Here is a 16,733-nt window from a genome sequence, read left to right on the forward strand (position 1 = left end):
AATAGGTAAGTTTTCTATCAACAAACCTGCATGCCCACTATGGTTCTTGCAGAGTTACAAGGCAAAGGTTTCACAGGTGTCCTGGCTCTCTGGGGGCATTATTTTAGAGCTCTGGCTCTGAGTTTGAGAACTTGTAGAAACAGGTAGAATCCCCCCACAATGGAGCATTGCTATAGAAACTCTTTGAAAAGATTGTCATTGATTGCCTGAATTTTTGAGGACAACAAAAAGCAAAGAACAATTATAAATCGTCCATCTCAGGTGGATTCAATATAGAATTATTCAGGACAGGAATCTGTGAGATGTCTTCATTTCCTGAGACTTTACATGTAAAAATCTTTGTTTTAGCTCATTAAGTCAGGATAGGTTGTTTTTAGCTCAAATTTGAACTTAATTTGAAGTTTTAGAAAAAGAGTAGGGCTATAGTTTTTGTCATCTAGTCATGGCTCCCACTCTACCTGCCCTCATATTATCTTTAGTAGAAAACACTTACCACCTGAAAGCTGTAAAATATGGTAGACAAATTGTTTTCTTTGGTAAAATGTTTCTAAAAAGTTGCAAAGTAACATTTTAGCCAGTAAAACCAGAAACCCCTTTCAGTCCCTTTTCTAAGATGTCTTTAAGTATATTGGTTTTAAGAGGGGCAAAGTAAGGAAAAACGTTAAATTCTAGAACAACAGTTCCCTGCCCAGAGCTGTATAATTGCGGATGTTGTTGCTGTTTACATTATCAGTGGAGCGCAGTTCCCTTTCTCCCACTCCTGTCATGCAGACTTGAGGGAGTCAGTCTGAATTTCTTGCTTGCTCTTTCTTGGATTGATTTCTAAGAGATCTTTTCTCCGTTTTTTTTTTTTTTTTTTTTTTTTTGGCACCAGGAATTAAATAGCTTTAATTACTTGGATCTGTACAGACTTGCTGACCTCTTTAACCTCACTTTGTTGGAGAAGGCAGTGATCGATTTCTTAGTGAAACATCTCTCTGAGCTCCTGAAGAGTCGCCCAGAAGACATTCTAACGCTCCCTTATTGTCTGCTTCAGGAGGTCCTGAAGAGCGACCGCCTGACCTCCTTGAGTGAACAGCAGATATGGCAGGTAAGGGCACTCTGCATGGGTCCTCTTTGGGCGTGAAGTCATGATTAAAAGGAATGATTAAATGTTAAAGCGTTGAGGAACGATGACAACTATTTTGTCTGGTTTGGTCCACATTGGAATCGAAGTCTTAGAAGTCAGTGTTCCGTGATGGGCAAGTAACTGGAGAACACCAGCCCTTGAGGCTTGAGGCCTCAGCCCACTCAGCTTAACTCAGGGAATCGCAGGTGAGATTCCTCACACCCTCACTGTGGTTTCCCAGAACCAAAGGTGGTTACATCAGGAAGAGTCAAGGGTTTTTATTCCCCTGCGAAACAGAGTTACTTAAACTGAATATGAGAAGGGTGGATTGTTAAAGTGGTATTTATGCCTATTTAAGACCAATGGAATCAGAATAAATTCTGGGCTTTCCTGGAAACAATTCAGAAACATTTCTTTGTTGCAGCAGAGAGCAGCTGGGACCTTAAATGAGAGGAAGCTCTCCTCCCTTGACGGTGGAAAAATCTCCCTCCTTAGTTCATTCTGCATTCATTGCTATTTTCCGAAGCCCTGCTTTTTCACCTGACATAGCATTCTTTTCAGATACCCTTTGCCTAGCGGACAGGAGGATGTTTTGTGTTTTCAATTTGATTATTCAATTGAAATCCATTTCTGCTCATTCCCAGTGACTATCCTTGAACAATTCACACGGTGTCTTTGGGAAACAGTCAGAGCCCATCTTCCACTGCTTCTTATACTGTCTGTCTTACTCTGAAGCAGTGGCTAAGCCATCCTGTTACTTCTAGGGTGCCATACTTTCAAGATTTCGTGATCATTTGAAAAATATTTATATACAGAATACAAGGGAAAATATGAAGTCTTCTATTAGCTGATAAGGCAATAAATACCTTGTGTCTTATGACATGACATTCAGAGAATACTTTAATTCTGGACAAAATGGAGTCATAGGTAGCTGTTAATTATCAGCATCTGATTCTACTGATTGCTAATTTTCCCAGTGCCTTTCTCCCTTATTTCTTTCTTTCTTTTTTTTTTTTTTTTTTTTTTGCGGTACGCAGGCCTCTCACTGTTGTGGAGCACAGGCTCCAGACGCGCAGGCTCAGCAGCCATGGCTCACGGGCCCAGCCGCTCCGTGGCACGTGGGATCTTCCCGGACCGGGGCATGAACCCGTGTCCCTTGCATCGGCAGGCGGACACTCAACCACTGCGCCACCAGGGAAACCCTCCCTTAGTTCTTTCTTTATCTTACTTTAATCAGCAACTTCCCTCTTCACTGTTGCTTCCACCAGTGAGGATAATAAGGCCTGCAGTGTACTGAGGGCCTTTCAGGCTCTTTGCAGACTTATTAACTTATCATCACAACAGGCCTGAAGGATGGTTGTTATCATACCATCCTCCAGACAAGCAAAACGAGGCTTCAGTGTCTTGCCTCAAGGTTACAGAGCAGAGCCAGCCTTCACATCCAGATTTGTTGACACCTGCCCTCATTTCTCCAGTATTCCACGCTGTCTTGAGAAGAAAATATCAGTGAAAAAATACAAGCCATAAATTATTTTCTGCTTCTTAGGTATTTCTCATAATGGTTGTTCAGGCAGAGGTCAAATGTGCTGGTGAGGGTGAGTTTTTGGTATGAATTTTAATTATCTATGGAAAACACAAATCATCAGAATTACTCTGGTCAGCTCAAAGTGAGGAACTGCCAAATTTTTCTTTCCTTCCCAAAGGGAAAAACAAAGACTTAGAATGAATTCTGTATTTAATTAACCTGATTGAGATGTGAGCCAACCATCCTTGTGGCTTCTCTTCTTGTGGCACAGTTGAAGGCACTGCCCGATATCGACATGGTAATGTACAGATGTGTGAGTGGCCCAAAAATTCCATACTATTCACATAAGAGTTATCATAGGGCTTCCCTGGTGGTGCAGTGGTTGAGAGTCTGCCTGCCGATGCAGGGGACACGGGTTTGTGCCCCGGTCTGGGAAGATCCCACATGCCGCGGAGCGGCTGGGCCTGTGAGCCGTGGCCGCTGAGCCTGCGCGTCCGGAGCCTGTGCTCCGCAACGGCAGAGGCCACAACAGTGAGAGGCCCGCGTACCGCAAAAAAAAAAAAAGTTATCATAATTGCCTCTCTAAATATGTTACTAATTTTATAATGTAGAATTTCAAAAGATGCTTTCTGCTGCAGGCAATGTTTTTTTATACCTGGTCCTCAAGAAAGGATTAAAAAAGACTCACATAAATATTATCAATTTAGTCATTCAGCAGGCAATAAGAAACTGTTTTTGCTTTATCTTAGTAAATAAGTAATTCCCTCACACTCAACCCAATAGATAAAAATCAAATCAGTCCAGTTATATTGCTTCAAGTATAGTTAAGTTCATCATTTTTGCTGAGGTTATACTAGTAATGCAATATACCATGGAAGAATCTAATATGCAGCCCAGGGTGCAGATTGGGTATGCCAGAGGATTAGTGTCAGGGTGCTTTATAGAAGTGAAACTTGATGGACAGGCTGGAGACAGATCTACAGAATCTCATTAAATTGCTGAATTGTTCATTACGGAACATTCTCACTGTAATAAAGTGCTCATTGACTTTGACAAATCCCTATCCCATGTCTTAAAGAAGAACAGTGAAACAAGGGGTGTTGGGGAGAAAAATGGAAATTGGCACAAAGTAGGACAAGTAATAGAAAAGCGGATGGAGGGGTAGTGCTGTTTGATTATGTGCAACTGGTAACTTATGTGAGAATGCAGCAAACATACACACACACATCTACTCATGTGGCTCTTCCACTATCTAATCTACTGATAATGTAATCTGAGATATTCCCTTTATTTGGCAAAAGGCCCAATATTTTACTATTCACCAGACTTCATGCAGTTTGGCTCTAAAGATGTGTCATAAGAACCATCAAGTTATCCTCAGGGAACAAACTTTTTTTTTTTTTTTTTTACTTTTTCCTGCTGTCCCTTATCCAGTCCCTTTCCTGCTAAAATGTGCTGCAGTCCATGATAACCATTCTGTGGATTTGGAAACCTATGAAATCCCCCAAGATCGTGCTTTTTGTCTCCTCTTTTTTTCCATCTGACCTTTTAAAACTTTATCTTGTGTCCTCTCTCACAGAAGCCTTCTTCATTCCCCCTAGACATTTTTTTTCTCCCTTCCATAGCCTGAAACTACTTGGTCTAATTCGTTAACTTCACTTTATATTCACAGGTAATGTAGATACTGCCCCATATACACACTTTTTTTTTAACATCTTTATTTGAGTATAATTGCTTTACAGTGTTGTTTCTGCTGTATAAGAAAGTGAATCAGCTGTACGTGTACATATTCTCTCACTTCGTCCCAGCTTACCCTTCCCCCTCCCTGTGTCCTCAAGTCCGTTCTCTGCGTCTGCGTCTTTATTTCTGTCCTGCCTCTAGATTCTTCAGAACCATTTTTTTTTTTTTTAGATTCCATATATATGTGTTAGCATACGGTATTTGTTTTTCTCTTTCTGACTTACTTCACTCTGTATGACAGACTCTAGGTCCATCTACCTCACTACAAATAACTCAGTTTCATTTCTTTTTATGGCTAAAGTAATATTCCATTGTATATATGTGCCACATCTTCTTTATCCATTCATCTGTAGATAGACACTTAGGTTGCTTCCATGTCCTGGCTATTGTAAATAGTGCTGCAGTGAACATTGTGGTACATGTCTCTTTTTGAATTATGGTTTTCTCAGGGTATATGCCCAGTAGTGGGATTGCTGCATCATATGGTAGTTCTACTTTTAGCTTTTTAAGGAACCTCCATACTGTTCTCCATAGCATATACACACTTTGGATATATAAGGACAGAGAAGTCCCCTCAAAAAATCCTTTTTTAAAAAAGTTCAGTTCGATTCAGCTCAACAGTTTGGTCTTAGGGTTCAAGGCCAGCAATTTCTCAGGTTGCAGATGAAAGACACTAAATTGGTTATTGGGCTCAAGGAAAGAGGAGACTAAAAAATGAGCAAATCAGCCGAGGAAGAAACATGGGGCATGAGGTCACTGGCATCCGTGACCTGGCAAATCTCCACTGTTGTATTTTGCTTTTGGGTTTTAGCTTTGACTTGGGATTTGGTTTCAACAGGGCCCTGTTAAATTTCTCTTGTTAGATTCAACGTATATTTTCAGACTACTGAGCCAGGGGGTACTGCTCTAAAACTTAGAGTGAAATCATGAAACAGTTCCATACCACTCCCACATATTAGGTCTGTTTTCATTTCATAGGAAGTGCTGGCTAATCTGTTTTTTCTCAGGAAAGTACATTCTCCGCCTTTTATATCTCAGGTTCTCCTTTCCGAGAATGAGGAGGAGATTACTTTCCATGAGAGTACAGTTTGTAGAAAAACCTGAATATAATGTAAATTCTTATATTTGCTAGCATAGGGAGAAAGTGTGGCTGTCCATCCATCAGTATTTATTGAGCACCTACTAAATGCCCCAAACCATGGAATGTAAGGCAGGGTACAGGTGAGCTAACTCCATTTCCCTCTCCAGGTCTAACCCCAATTGGGAGGGATCCTTCTGAATTTAAACCGTTGTCTAGCTCTCTGGATTATTATTTCATCTCTGAAGAGGCAGAAACAAGAAGGACATTTAAAAATGGATAGTTTGTGGAAGTACAAATGGGTATTATGCTGGGCACAGTGTTAGAAGCTAGATCCTGGGGTAAAAAGCTTTATAAAAGTGTTCAATTATTAGGTTAAAGAGATTTATCTTAACTTTATTTCTGAATGTGGAGTTTTATTTACCTTTAATTATTAATCTATTAACTGCTTCCTACTTTTAGTGAAGAGGACTTATCTTACTTTAAAAAAATTAATTAAAAATTAATTAATTTTTGGCTGCATTGGGTCTTTGTTGCTGTGCGTGGGCTTTCTCTAGTTGCGGTGAGCGGGGGCTACTCTTCGTTGCTGTGCGTGGGCTTCTCATTGTGGTGGCTTCTCTTGTTGCGGAGCAAGGGCTCTAGGCGTGCAGGCTTCAGTAGTTGTGGCTCACAGGCTCTAGAGCGCAGGCTCAGTAATTGTGGCTCATGGGCTCTAGAGCGCAGGCTCAGTAGTTACGGCGCGTGGGCTTAGCTGCTCTGTGGCATGTGGGATCTTCTGAGACCAGGGGTTGAACCCGTGTCCCCTGCATTGGCAGGCAGATTCTTAACCACTGCGTCACCAGGGAAGTCCTTATCTTTCTATTTTATAAGGATAGTACATATGTCAGTGATTTTCTTCCTTTATTAACCTTGGGTTGAGGGCTCCTCCTTATATTTTGAGTCTAACTTTGCCTGGACTTCAGTGGATAACAGAACCAAACAATTCAGTGGTCACATCACTGATGTCAGACAAGATCAGACCTTAGCATCTGTTAATAACACATTCACTTTATATCTCTAGAGACGTAAGTCACACACTGTTTAGAGTAGTCAACAACCTCAGATGCGGTGATTTTTTTTTTTGACAAGCCCCTCCTGGGCTTTTATCTACTCCACAAACTACCCACCTTAGAGTTTGATTTAATCATTTTCCTCAAAAGGAGTCCCAGAAAGTGAACCCAAACAAAAAGCTACTATCCCTTTATAGTTGGAAAATAGAGGACACTAGTGACGTACTCAGCTTTCGTCTTTTATCTCTTAGATGATAAACTGTCCCAAATGCACATCTGGCCAGGGAGAAGCAAGGACTTCAAACAGTACTGTGTGTCCAACAATACTATCATAATACTTCACATTTGAATATCACATCACAGTTTCCAGAGTGCTTCTTCATCTCGCATTGCTTTGCGCTCCTTTGCTTTGTCTCACAAATGGGAAACTGAAGTAACAAAGCTAGAAATCAAATTCACGTCTTTTAATTCTTGGGTTTTTCCCACTTTGGTCCACAGCTTCTAAATTCATAATAGAAGTGCAAAAATACTTGGGCGTGGTGGACGGAGAGGTGCATCAAATTAATCCCATGACTTTAAGAGAAATGAGGAAGGGTTTGGCCATTCCTGTTCTCTGGTGTAGTGCCTGCAGATTGAAGGGGTAATGGCCAGCTCTGCCTGCCTTCATGCCTGTGTCATGTTGCTAACTCTCTTTGCTCCATGTGCTAAATTCAATCTTTCATTCATTTTAAAGAGTCATCGAGTGTCTACTCCAGCCAGTCGCGTGCTCTCAAGCACCGCTGCTGCTGCTGCGTGATGGGTTCTGGGCAGTCGGTTGCAGAAAGGTCCCATGTGGCCCTGCTATCATGGATCTTACAGAGTCTGATGTGGAACTTTCCACTTGCTATTCTTTCCCCCTGCGCCCGATTCCTTCCCAGTGGAGACTGACCTGTGCCAAATAGAGTAGTGATTTCTGTGCTAATTTTGGCCGTGTTGAAATGATATGGGTGGATTGGAAAATGAAATCCTTTTGTTTGGACATTTCAACACCCCCCAGTGTCCCTTTGCCTTTTCTTCAGTGCTCTTTTCATTGGTAATTCTTGTTCATTGTATGTGTCCTCTAAACAGCTTTGCAAACCTTTGTCAATCCCTGTAGTACAGTCCAAGCCTCAAAGAAATCAAACTGCGGGTGACCATTTAATCAAAAAATTCCGCTAAGTGGTGTCCTCATTCTTAATGCTAGGACCTTGGTAACTAGAAATGGCATAAAATACTGTGACCTGAGAACTCTCATTCCCTCATCCCCTCGCCCAAATTGCAATTTTTCATCATATCTGCACCCTTCCTCAGTTTAATTTCATTTATGCATGTCTCATTACTATTTTTTTTTTTTTTGGAGAGGCATTTTCTGGGCTTCTTCATGATATCTCGTTTTATTTTTTTACTTACCATTCCTTAAAGTAATTAAATGTGTACCACTTCTCAATTTTCTTCCTGAAACTTCTGGCAGTCCCTCCCAGGTAGCTACAGTCTTTGCTACAAATGTGATGAGGATATCTCCATTTCCTTTTTACTAAATGTTAGTGAAGAGAATAAACAGCAGTTTGTTCACATCCCAAATAGTGCTGTGCCTGGAGGATGTTTGATCCTTGGAGCGCCCCCAGCTGGACACTGAGTGTGTCTGCTATTTCAGGGCTTGGTGCTCGGAGCTGCCAGAGTGTATATTTAGGCATTCGTCCTGATCTACATGCAGCTGATTCCTCTGGGAGGACTCATCCCTGAGGAGCTTGACTAGTGGCCTTGCTGTCGTTTGTCTGGAGCATGTGCCTTTGCGAGACACATGACACATTTATTTCAGAGGGACTTTGCTCCAGCTGATCCTGTGTTGTCAAGTAGCTGTGAGGGGCAGTGATTATCAGAAAGTACGGAGACCTGACTTGTATTTATGTGCTGCTGTTCCCATGAGTTAATGGTTCTTTTTCCTTCCTTTTTTTTTTTTCTTAAATGAGCACAACAGAACAACAAGGTGATTTATGAGATATAACATGTTTATGTTCTCTGCTTCTAATTTTCATTGTGATTCATGTTGTTTCCAGACTGATATTTTTGTTGTTGCTACTGTGAGAAGGAAAAAGATGACTGGAAAATATTACTTATGCATTGGTAGCCAGCAGTAATATTGCTGCTACCTGGGTTATCAGGGATTTAAAAATAAAACCCAACTATATGCTAAACATGAGGTAGAAACCTCGAGGCTAGGCATAAAAGTTCATCAATAATAATAGCAGCAATGATAATTTTTACAGTCCTTAGAGAGCTTTATACTTTTTAAGCATTTTTGCACACATAGTCTCATTCAAGTCTCTCATCAGCCTTGTTAAGGTTGATAAGGCAAGTATTACCCAGATTTTAACAAGTGAGGAAATGGAAACTCACAGAGGATAAATGGTTGACTCCCTTCACAGTACGGTTTCAATGTGGGTCTCACTGTATTCTCTTCAAATACTCCAAGTCTCTAAGAAAACAGAAACTCAAAGTACCTGATACATCTTCTCAAAAGTCAAAGTGGTCATATTACTCTATAATGAGTGAACCAGCAGTATATGTTTCCTAATAAATTACCAATTTTCACTTTCACCTGTTGTGCAGCTCTGGGAAGTTGCAAAAATGACTCTAATAAAAGTCATACAAGGAAGTGTTGCTGAGGGTCTTTCTTTATCAGAGCCTGGAAAATTGAGGCCCTAGATGGTTTGTTGAGAAGGAGTGAATGGCGAATTCTGGCAGAGGTAGGGAACCACTTTTCATTCCTTCAGGGTATAAAGTGATAAAGTATAAAGCAGGAAGAGAAAGCCCATGAGGGAGGATCACTTAAAAATCCGATCAAGAGGGCTTCCCTGGTGGCGCAGTGGTTGAGAGTCTGCCTGCTGATACAGGGGACACGGGTTCGTGCCCCGGTCCGGGAAGATCCCACATGCCGCGGAGCGGCTGGGCCCGTGAGCTATGGCCACTCAGCCTGCGCGTCTGGAGCCTGTGCTCCGCAATGGGAGACGCCACAACAGTGAGAGGCCCGCGTACCGCAAAAAAAAAAAAAAAAAAAAAAAAAAATCTGATCAAGAGATTTAAATCAGTGTGAAGAAGAACCTAGAGCGTGGTTATTTCTGCTGCAGCCCTACAGACTGCGTGGTGGGAAGTCTGCAGACTGTTGTTAGAGTGTGGATGGAACAAATGGAAATGATTCATCATGATATCTTCATTTTATTCCTGAATATTGAAATTGAGAAATTTATGCAGCAGAAATTGACAGCTGGGCGATGGCCTAGATATGGGGTTTAAGAGAAAGGGAGAAAAATATTAATTCATTAGTATTGATAAATGTTAGTCTCTTTCCAATAGAAATGAGCCTGTGCCCCATGTCCTGCATCGCCAAACTATTTCTATAGGAGTCCTTATCAAGCCAGTTGAGTGCTTGCTGGCCACAGTGTTCATGCCAGTTGGCCACGTCAGACCATGGAGATCACCTGTTCTGGGCATTCTAGAGGAGAGGATCTAAACTTAGCCGTGGAACGACCTGGAGGCTCTAGACTTGTGTATATTCCAAAGAGAAGTCTGGGGAAGCCTTGGCATTTATTGTTGAATACTGACATCCTTACACCCTGCTTCTCCCACTCCTGCCTCCAGGACTTCTGCTACAAGTGAAAACAAGGAAGAACATCTCTCAACTCAACACACCTGGAGGGGAAAGGTGGCTATTCTAAGAGAGTAATCGTGGGCAGCCTTCAGAGATAAAGATAATTCTTAGACTTCTTTTGTGTCCACAGTACAGAGTAATGCATTCTCTGTGGTGAGGTTCTCCTTAATCTGACTGCCTCTTTGTTACTTGAGATGCCACACTGGAGGAATGAAAACAGATTTCAATATTCTGGTAGACAAAACATAACCAGGAAGAAAAATTCTCTTAGGAAAAAAAAATATTTGATGGGTTCTAAAGATAAATAGCACAGGTTTTTGCATTGTTCCCCTTTGTCTATAGGAAGTATTTTTTTTTTAATTTCTTTTATGATTAATTTATTTTATTATTTATTTCTTTATTTTTGGATACATTGGGTCTTCGTTGCTGTGCGTGGGCTTTCTCTAGTTGCGGTGCTCAGGCTTCTCACTGTGGTGGCTTCTCGTTGCGGAGCATGGGCTCTAGGAGCGTGGGTTTCCGTAGTTGTGGCATGCGGGCTCAGTAGTTGTGACTCACGGGCTCTAGAGCACAGTCTCAGTAGTTGTGGCACACGGGCTTAGTTGCTCTGCGGCATGTGGGATCTTCCTGGACGAGGGCTCGAAACTGTGTCCCCTGCATTGGCAGGTGAACCACTGGACCACCAGGGAGGTCCCGACAGGAAGTATTGCAAGTCAGTTCCAGTAAGTGGCACAGATATTACTTATGCGTCAAGAACAGAAGCTAAAAAGAGCTGGGCCAGCTGGTGGCTGAATGCACTTATCTTCTTTGTGTGTGTTCTTGTTGATGAGAAATGCCCACATGCCACCTCCTCTGGCCACACAAGGAAATCAGGTAATTGAAGTAGTGATGGATGGTGCACTGACGTTTAAATGTTTTAGGAGAACCTGTCTTATTAACACTTTAAAACAAGTGAGCATAATATCATTAATTTGATTAATTCATTTGCTCTTAATATAGCTTTTAATTTGTAATTCTAGGTGAATTACAATGTAATTTGGCATTAATTATACTAAATTGACTATAGGTCAGCCAATCACAATGGAAAATTACTCACAGCTGAAAGTAAAACTAGACTTCTCCATCCAGAAAGGATGACGCTTGGTTAAGAGACAGATAGACTTTAGGCGTCCCTCTGTTTGGCTGTGAGAATGACATTGAACCTGCCGAGAGCTGTAAGTGATTTCTTATTCTGCCCAGTGCTGGGACTGTATACTCTGGAGTGAAGCCCAATAGAAAGAGTAAATAAGAGTAAACAAAGGAGTTGATTTGTCAGGTTGCCAGGTCCCCTGAAGAATCTTTCTGCTCTTTTCATCTCTTGTACAATTTAGGCCATGTAGAGGGGCTGTGTAGTGCTTTCGAATGATGAATTCCACACCTCTTGGATTCGAGAGGTTAGAACAGGTACTGACCCAGGTCGGCCTGCTTTTCATCCTCCTGTTCTGTGAACAGGAGATCTTTTAAATCCCATGTGCTGTCAGTATCCCAGAGCCACTCCTATTTGACCAATATACAAACTACCTTCCGGGCAGAAGGAAGTTGTGCCTTAAAAGCCAGTGCCACTCTGGAGAAGAACGAAGCCCTCAGGAGATGACAGAGCCCGGTCATCGATAAAGCTTGCTGGGGGCGCCTATGTGCACATGAGAAGTAAGGTGACTACTGAAGGATGGGCTGCTTAAGGAATTGGTGGGAGAACAAGGATGGATTTGGAAAATGCTTGTGTTTTAACCATGTGCCAGATATCTTCCTTTGAGAATTGTCTCCTATAAAAACAGTCAAAATGAAAACTTTGAAATGCTACAGAAAGTCATATGACAGATTTAGTAATATCCTGCTTGAGGTATATTTACATGTAAGTAGAACTATGGGAATTTTGTGCATTCTCAATACTTTTGCTGTGAGCAATTAACCCATAAAATGAGGTCTAGCTATGAGGGGACAAATTTTGCTAAATATTGCATGGAAAATTCCAGGCTGTTTTTTTTGTTTGTTTGTTTTTTGCGGTACGCGGGCCTCTCACTGTTGTGGACTCTCCCGTTGCGGAGCACAGGCTCCGGACATACAGGCTCAGCGGCCATGGCTCACGGGCCCAGCCGCTCCACGGCATGTGGGATCTTCCTGGACCGGGGCACGAACCCGTGTCCCCTGCATCGGCAGGTGGACTCTCAACCACTGCACCACCAGGGAAGCCCCCGGCTGTTTTTAATAATTCTTTTTACTTTGTTAATTATGTACCCTTATCGTATCGTTCCAACTCACATTCTAACAAATAAAATGGCCTAAGTTTTATGTAAAAATTTTGAGTAGAGAGGTTAAAAACTACCCTTTCCCCTGTCTCTTACACATATACAGGTGGGGTTCACACCATACACACGCTTGCAGGTAGACACACACACACACGCACACCACAGGTTGCATGCATATTAATTTTTGCAGCTAAAAAACTTTCCTTCGTTTTGCAATACTGACCTGAATCATAATTACTCTCATTATTGGCTGGTTGATCCTAAGATTAAGGAAGAAAATAGAAGTTAGAACTTATTTTTGCTACTCCAAGTGTATATTTCATTCATTATAAATTTTTAAAGATATTAATGTCTATAGTCTGGATTGTTACTATATGAATGCAGCTGTATATTGTCTCAATTTTCTCCAAATCCCTTTTATGCCAAATTTAGCCTGGCCTATCACAGAAAGTTTTATTCCTTTTCCCCAAATATTCTTCTTGATATCAGCATAGGGTTGGTGGGTTCCAGTCTTTCCTACCCCTGTGGTTCCCAGTATAGCTTCATGTTCTTAACTCAAAACCACCCTTACTTGATCCATACCCTCTGATGGATGAGCTCTTTGAGGTCTTAATGTGGTGTTCTTCGAGAACTGTAAGGATTTGGGGCAGAGGAACTAGTACTGAAGTAAGCAGAGCAGAGGGGTTGAGAGAAAACATTTATAGGGTATTTCTGCCCTCGGTTTTATCTTCTCATCATTTAGAATGCCAGCAGAATGAATGGGTCTGTTAATCAAACAGCACTGAGAGGTTAGGTCATTGGAAGCCTTTTCAGTCATTTTGTGCTTTTCAAGAGTGAATTTGTTAGAATTATGCTGAATACCCACTTAAAGCCTCAGCTGATAACTCTACCTGTGTTTTATAACTCTGCACTGTCAGAACTCATAATAAGTCAAACATTCTTTCAGTGGTACTCATAAGGGAGGTAAAAAAAAAGCCCCACAAATTTAAGAGTAATTTCAGATTGTAAATGAAAAGGAGAGGCACGACTGTGCATTTGCACCAATCATGCCTTCCTTTCATCTGCTCTGATTAGGCCTGGTGCGTTTCATCAGACCCCTCCATCACCGAGCTGTCACTCCAGCCGTCTGTTGATTGAAAACAATCAAGGCTCTGATGGCACAATTATTCTGACCCTTTAACTAGAGGCTGCTGTGATAATGAAAGGTTGATTATGATAGTTTGTGCCTCTTTCAGTTTGCCAAGAAGGTTAATTTGGGCATCAGACGGATGTTTAATGGGCGCTTGCTGGCTACACTGAGGTAAATGAGAACGTGCAGTCTTGGATATTGCACGGATATAGTTTGGCTGTCAATCATTGTCATTTGGAGTTTGTGCCTCACACTCTGGAAATCACATTTTATTTTTTCCTTGGGATTTAATTTATTCTGTGCCCTGAGGAAGTTCTTTCACTCGGTGACCTTCACAGCAGCTTTCTCTGCCTTTTTTTTTTTCTTTTTTCAAATGGAGCTCAAAGGCACAACACATCTAGAAGAGCATTTTTCTTTCATTTTCACTTAAAAATGGAAACTTTAAAAATCCATCCTTATCACTGCCTTCCAATAGAGCAAATGTTTCCATCCCGGTTGTGCAGTGGGGAAGTATAAACGACAGGGATACTTTGTCCAGTTTGCTAATGCAGCAGCTCCCTCAGTTGTTCTGCCCTGTTTCTTACACCAACCAGCAAAGCTAGTAAATTCAGAATGGGCGCATATATGGAACTGAAGGCTCCATTCTCCTTATGTTTCTCTCAGCAGCATGTCTCAGAATAGTTTGATGAATTCTTGTTTCCAAGGGCAACATCTGACTCCTTTTCCCTTCTTGGGAAGCATGGGGGAGGGGTTGAGCCAGGGAGACAGATATTTGTCTGCAGGAGTACGAAGGTTATTAAAAGTTGCAAATTTCAATTTGTATAATCCCAGCGCCTAATCTTGTTGCCTTTTGAAGCGTAGGGTAAAAAAGATGCAGGCACCTAATAGTCTTTACAATGTGTAGCTCATTACAACTTCTTTTATGCATACCTTTTAAAAAGAAAAATAAAGGAAACCTTTAGTTCTGTCTCCAAGCTGTGCATAGTGGTCTCCTAGATTAGGCACCTAAGAGCCAGAATCATTGTTCTGCTTTTTCATTTGTGTTGTCTTCAGGTTTTTTTCCCCCAGTGAACATTCAGCAGCATATTTCTATCTAGCCTTGGACGTTTTTTCTCACATGTCAATTGTAAAACAATTAAGTCTATAGATGTTAAAGTGACAGTATCATAATGATTATAATTTTATTTCAAGTGTTCTATTTTCACACTATTTCTTGCTTTAAAAAAAAAGCTATTCGTTTTTGAATGGTAAAGAGAGTCATTAAGCGATAATTCAGTCTCACGTGAAGAGGCTCAAAAAATGAATTGTCATTGAATCCAGTTACTGTTTTTTTGTTTTTTTCCTGCAGTACGCGGGCCTCTCACTGTTGTGGCCTCTCCCGTTGCGGAGCACAGGCTCCGGACGCGCAGGCTCAGTGGCCATGGCTCACGGGCCCAGCCGCTCCGTGGCATGTGGGATCTTCCCAAACCGGGGCACGGACCCGTGTACCCTGCATCGGCAGGTGGACTCTCAACCACTACGCCACCAGGGAAGCCCCCAGTTACTATTTTAATGCAGCCCTTATTTAAGCAACAGTGCTGTTTAAAATATTTTAAAAGATATGAGAGTAGGATTGTGTGTGTGTATATATATATATATATATATATATATATATATATATATAGTCTCACCAGATTCTTCACTGCACTAGACCACAAATGGTTATTTTTGTTTAGCTTTCTGGATAGCATGCATAAAATCACCCTCAGGGGTGCTTAGTAAAATTACTGATTAGTTATGTCTTGTTTTTATTCCAGCAATGGGGAGTAAAAAGTTAAATGGGGAGAAATGTATCAGTCAATCAAGAGAGAGTTTTTTGGTATTTAAAAAATAGTGTGACTTGTCACAGTGGTATCTATATTTTATTTTTAGATTCACTATGTTTACAAATTAATGAGACTTATGCAAAGAATTTCTTCTTGAAGTATAATTCATTCTTTCAAACTGTTTTTGGTCCAAGCCTGACTGGGTTTCTGCCTTCCCCCAACCTGTTGAACCCTTTACCTGTTGTGGAAAACTGATATCCCAAAACCAAGGACTTTCCCTATGTCCTCATAAGCTCACCACCACATTCCCAGAACTGTGCTCTCACGCTGACTCCGTTCACTGAAACTGCATCTCCTCAGCAGTGATGTCCCCCTTCAGAGGGTCCTCAGAGTGTCTCACACCTCATCTCCCGGCCTGGGCTGGCATTTCCTCTGCTCGCAGGGCTGGCAGTCATTGGACCCAGTTTCTCTTTCCTCTTCAACCCTTCTGTCTCTGCCTTCAAGGTTCCAACACATTGCTCCTCCTAACCTTATGAAGATGTCTTGGATCTGTGATTTCTCATAATTCCCACAGATTTCCTTCTGGGTGGCTGGCCCTGGGACTGAGATACACACCTCCTCACCAGACAACCTTTGGAACGGCTACTACCTTCTAGTACTCCTTCCCTCACCCATTGCAGCCCCTTCCCCGCTCACAGGTCTTCTGAGATTGTCAAGCCACTGGTTCTCCTGCACTGGGCCCGTCTGCCCACAAACCCATTTTCTGTACACGACTATTATAAATTGGCTCTCTAAGCCACTTCCCCCACTCAAAAATGTGTCATCATTGTGCTAAAAAAAATGTATCTTCTTTGACAGAAGTATCACTTGTATATTATACTCAAAGGTGCTTCAAGGTGTGAATAGAGGATTCAGCGTTACCCACTTACTTATAGAGTGATCAAATGAAGTTGGAGAATGCAATGTGACGTATTCTTTTCAGGCATCAGTAAGCAGGGTGAAATTCACATAGTGAAGGAGGTCAGTGGTTGGCATGGCATTTATGTGTGTTCTTCGCAACTCACCGAGGGTGTAGGCCCTGGCACCGCAGCCCACCAGCTCCATCCCCTTGATAGTAGAGTCGGCCTCTGACCGTGTTTAGTCATGGGCTTCAGGTACTGGGTTCCCCACTCCAATTACTGTACTCTGTAGCCCTAAATTAACGTTTAAAGTGACCTTTGAGGATTCTTTTCTTTTAACTCGGAGGCTGCCAACATTAACCCTTAAATGCAGCATAGGTACTTCCTGAACATCTAAATTCATCACAGTACCACTTGTTTGAGGGATTTGACTATCTCTGTATCTGTGAGC

The 16,733-nt window shown here is 41.7% G+C and overlaps 1 protein-coding gene across 1 annotated transcript in view; it reads left to right on the forward strand.

Moving 5' to 3' along the window:
- KLHL32 (kelch like family member 32) overlaps window positions 1-16,733 on the forward strand; it is a gene marked incomplete at its 3' end in the record, with an annotated part of 186,161 nt that overhangs the window by 104,385 nt on the left and 65,043 nt on the right. The window contains exon 5 of the mRNA XM_082669375.1: window positions 875-1,090. Within this exon, the coding sequence (XP_082525501.1) occupies window positions 875-1,090 (216 nt within the window). The remainder of the gene's footprint in view (window positions 1-874; window positions 1,091-16,733) is intronic.

Source organism: Grampus griseus, assembly GCF_964374135.1.
Source record: "Grampus griseus genome assembly, chromosome: 13".
Lineage (NCBI taxonomy): Eukaryota > Metazoa > Chordata > Mammalia > Artiodactyla > Delphinidae > Grampus > Grampus griseus.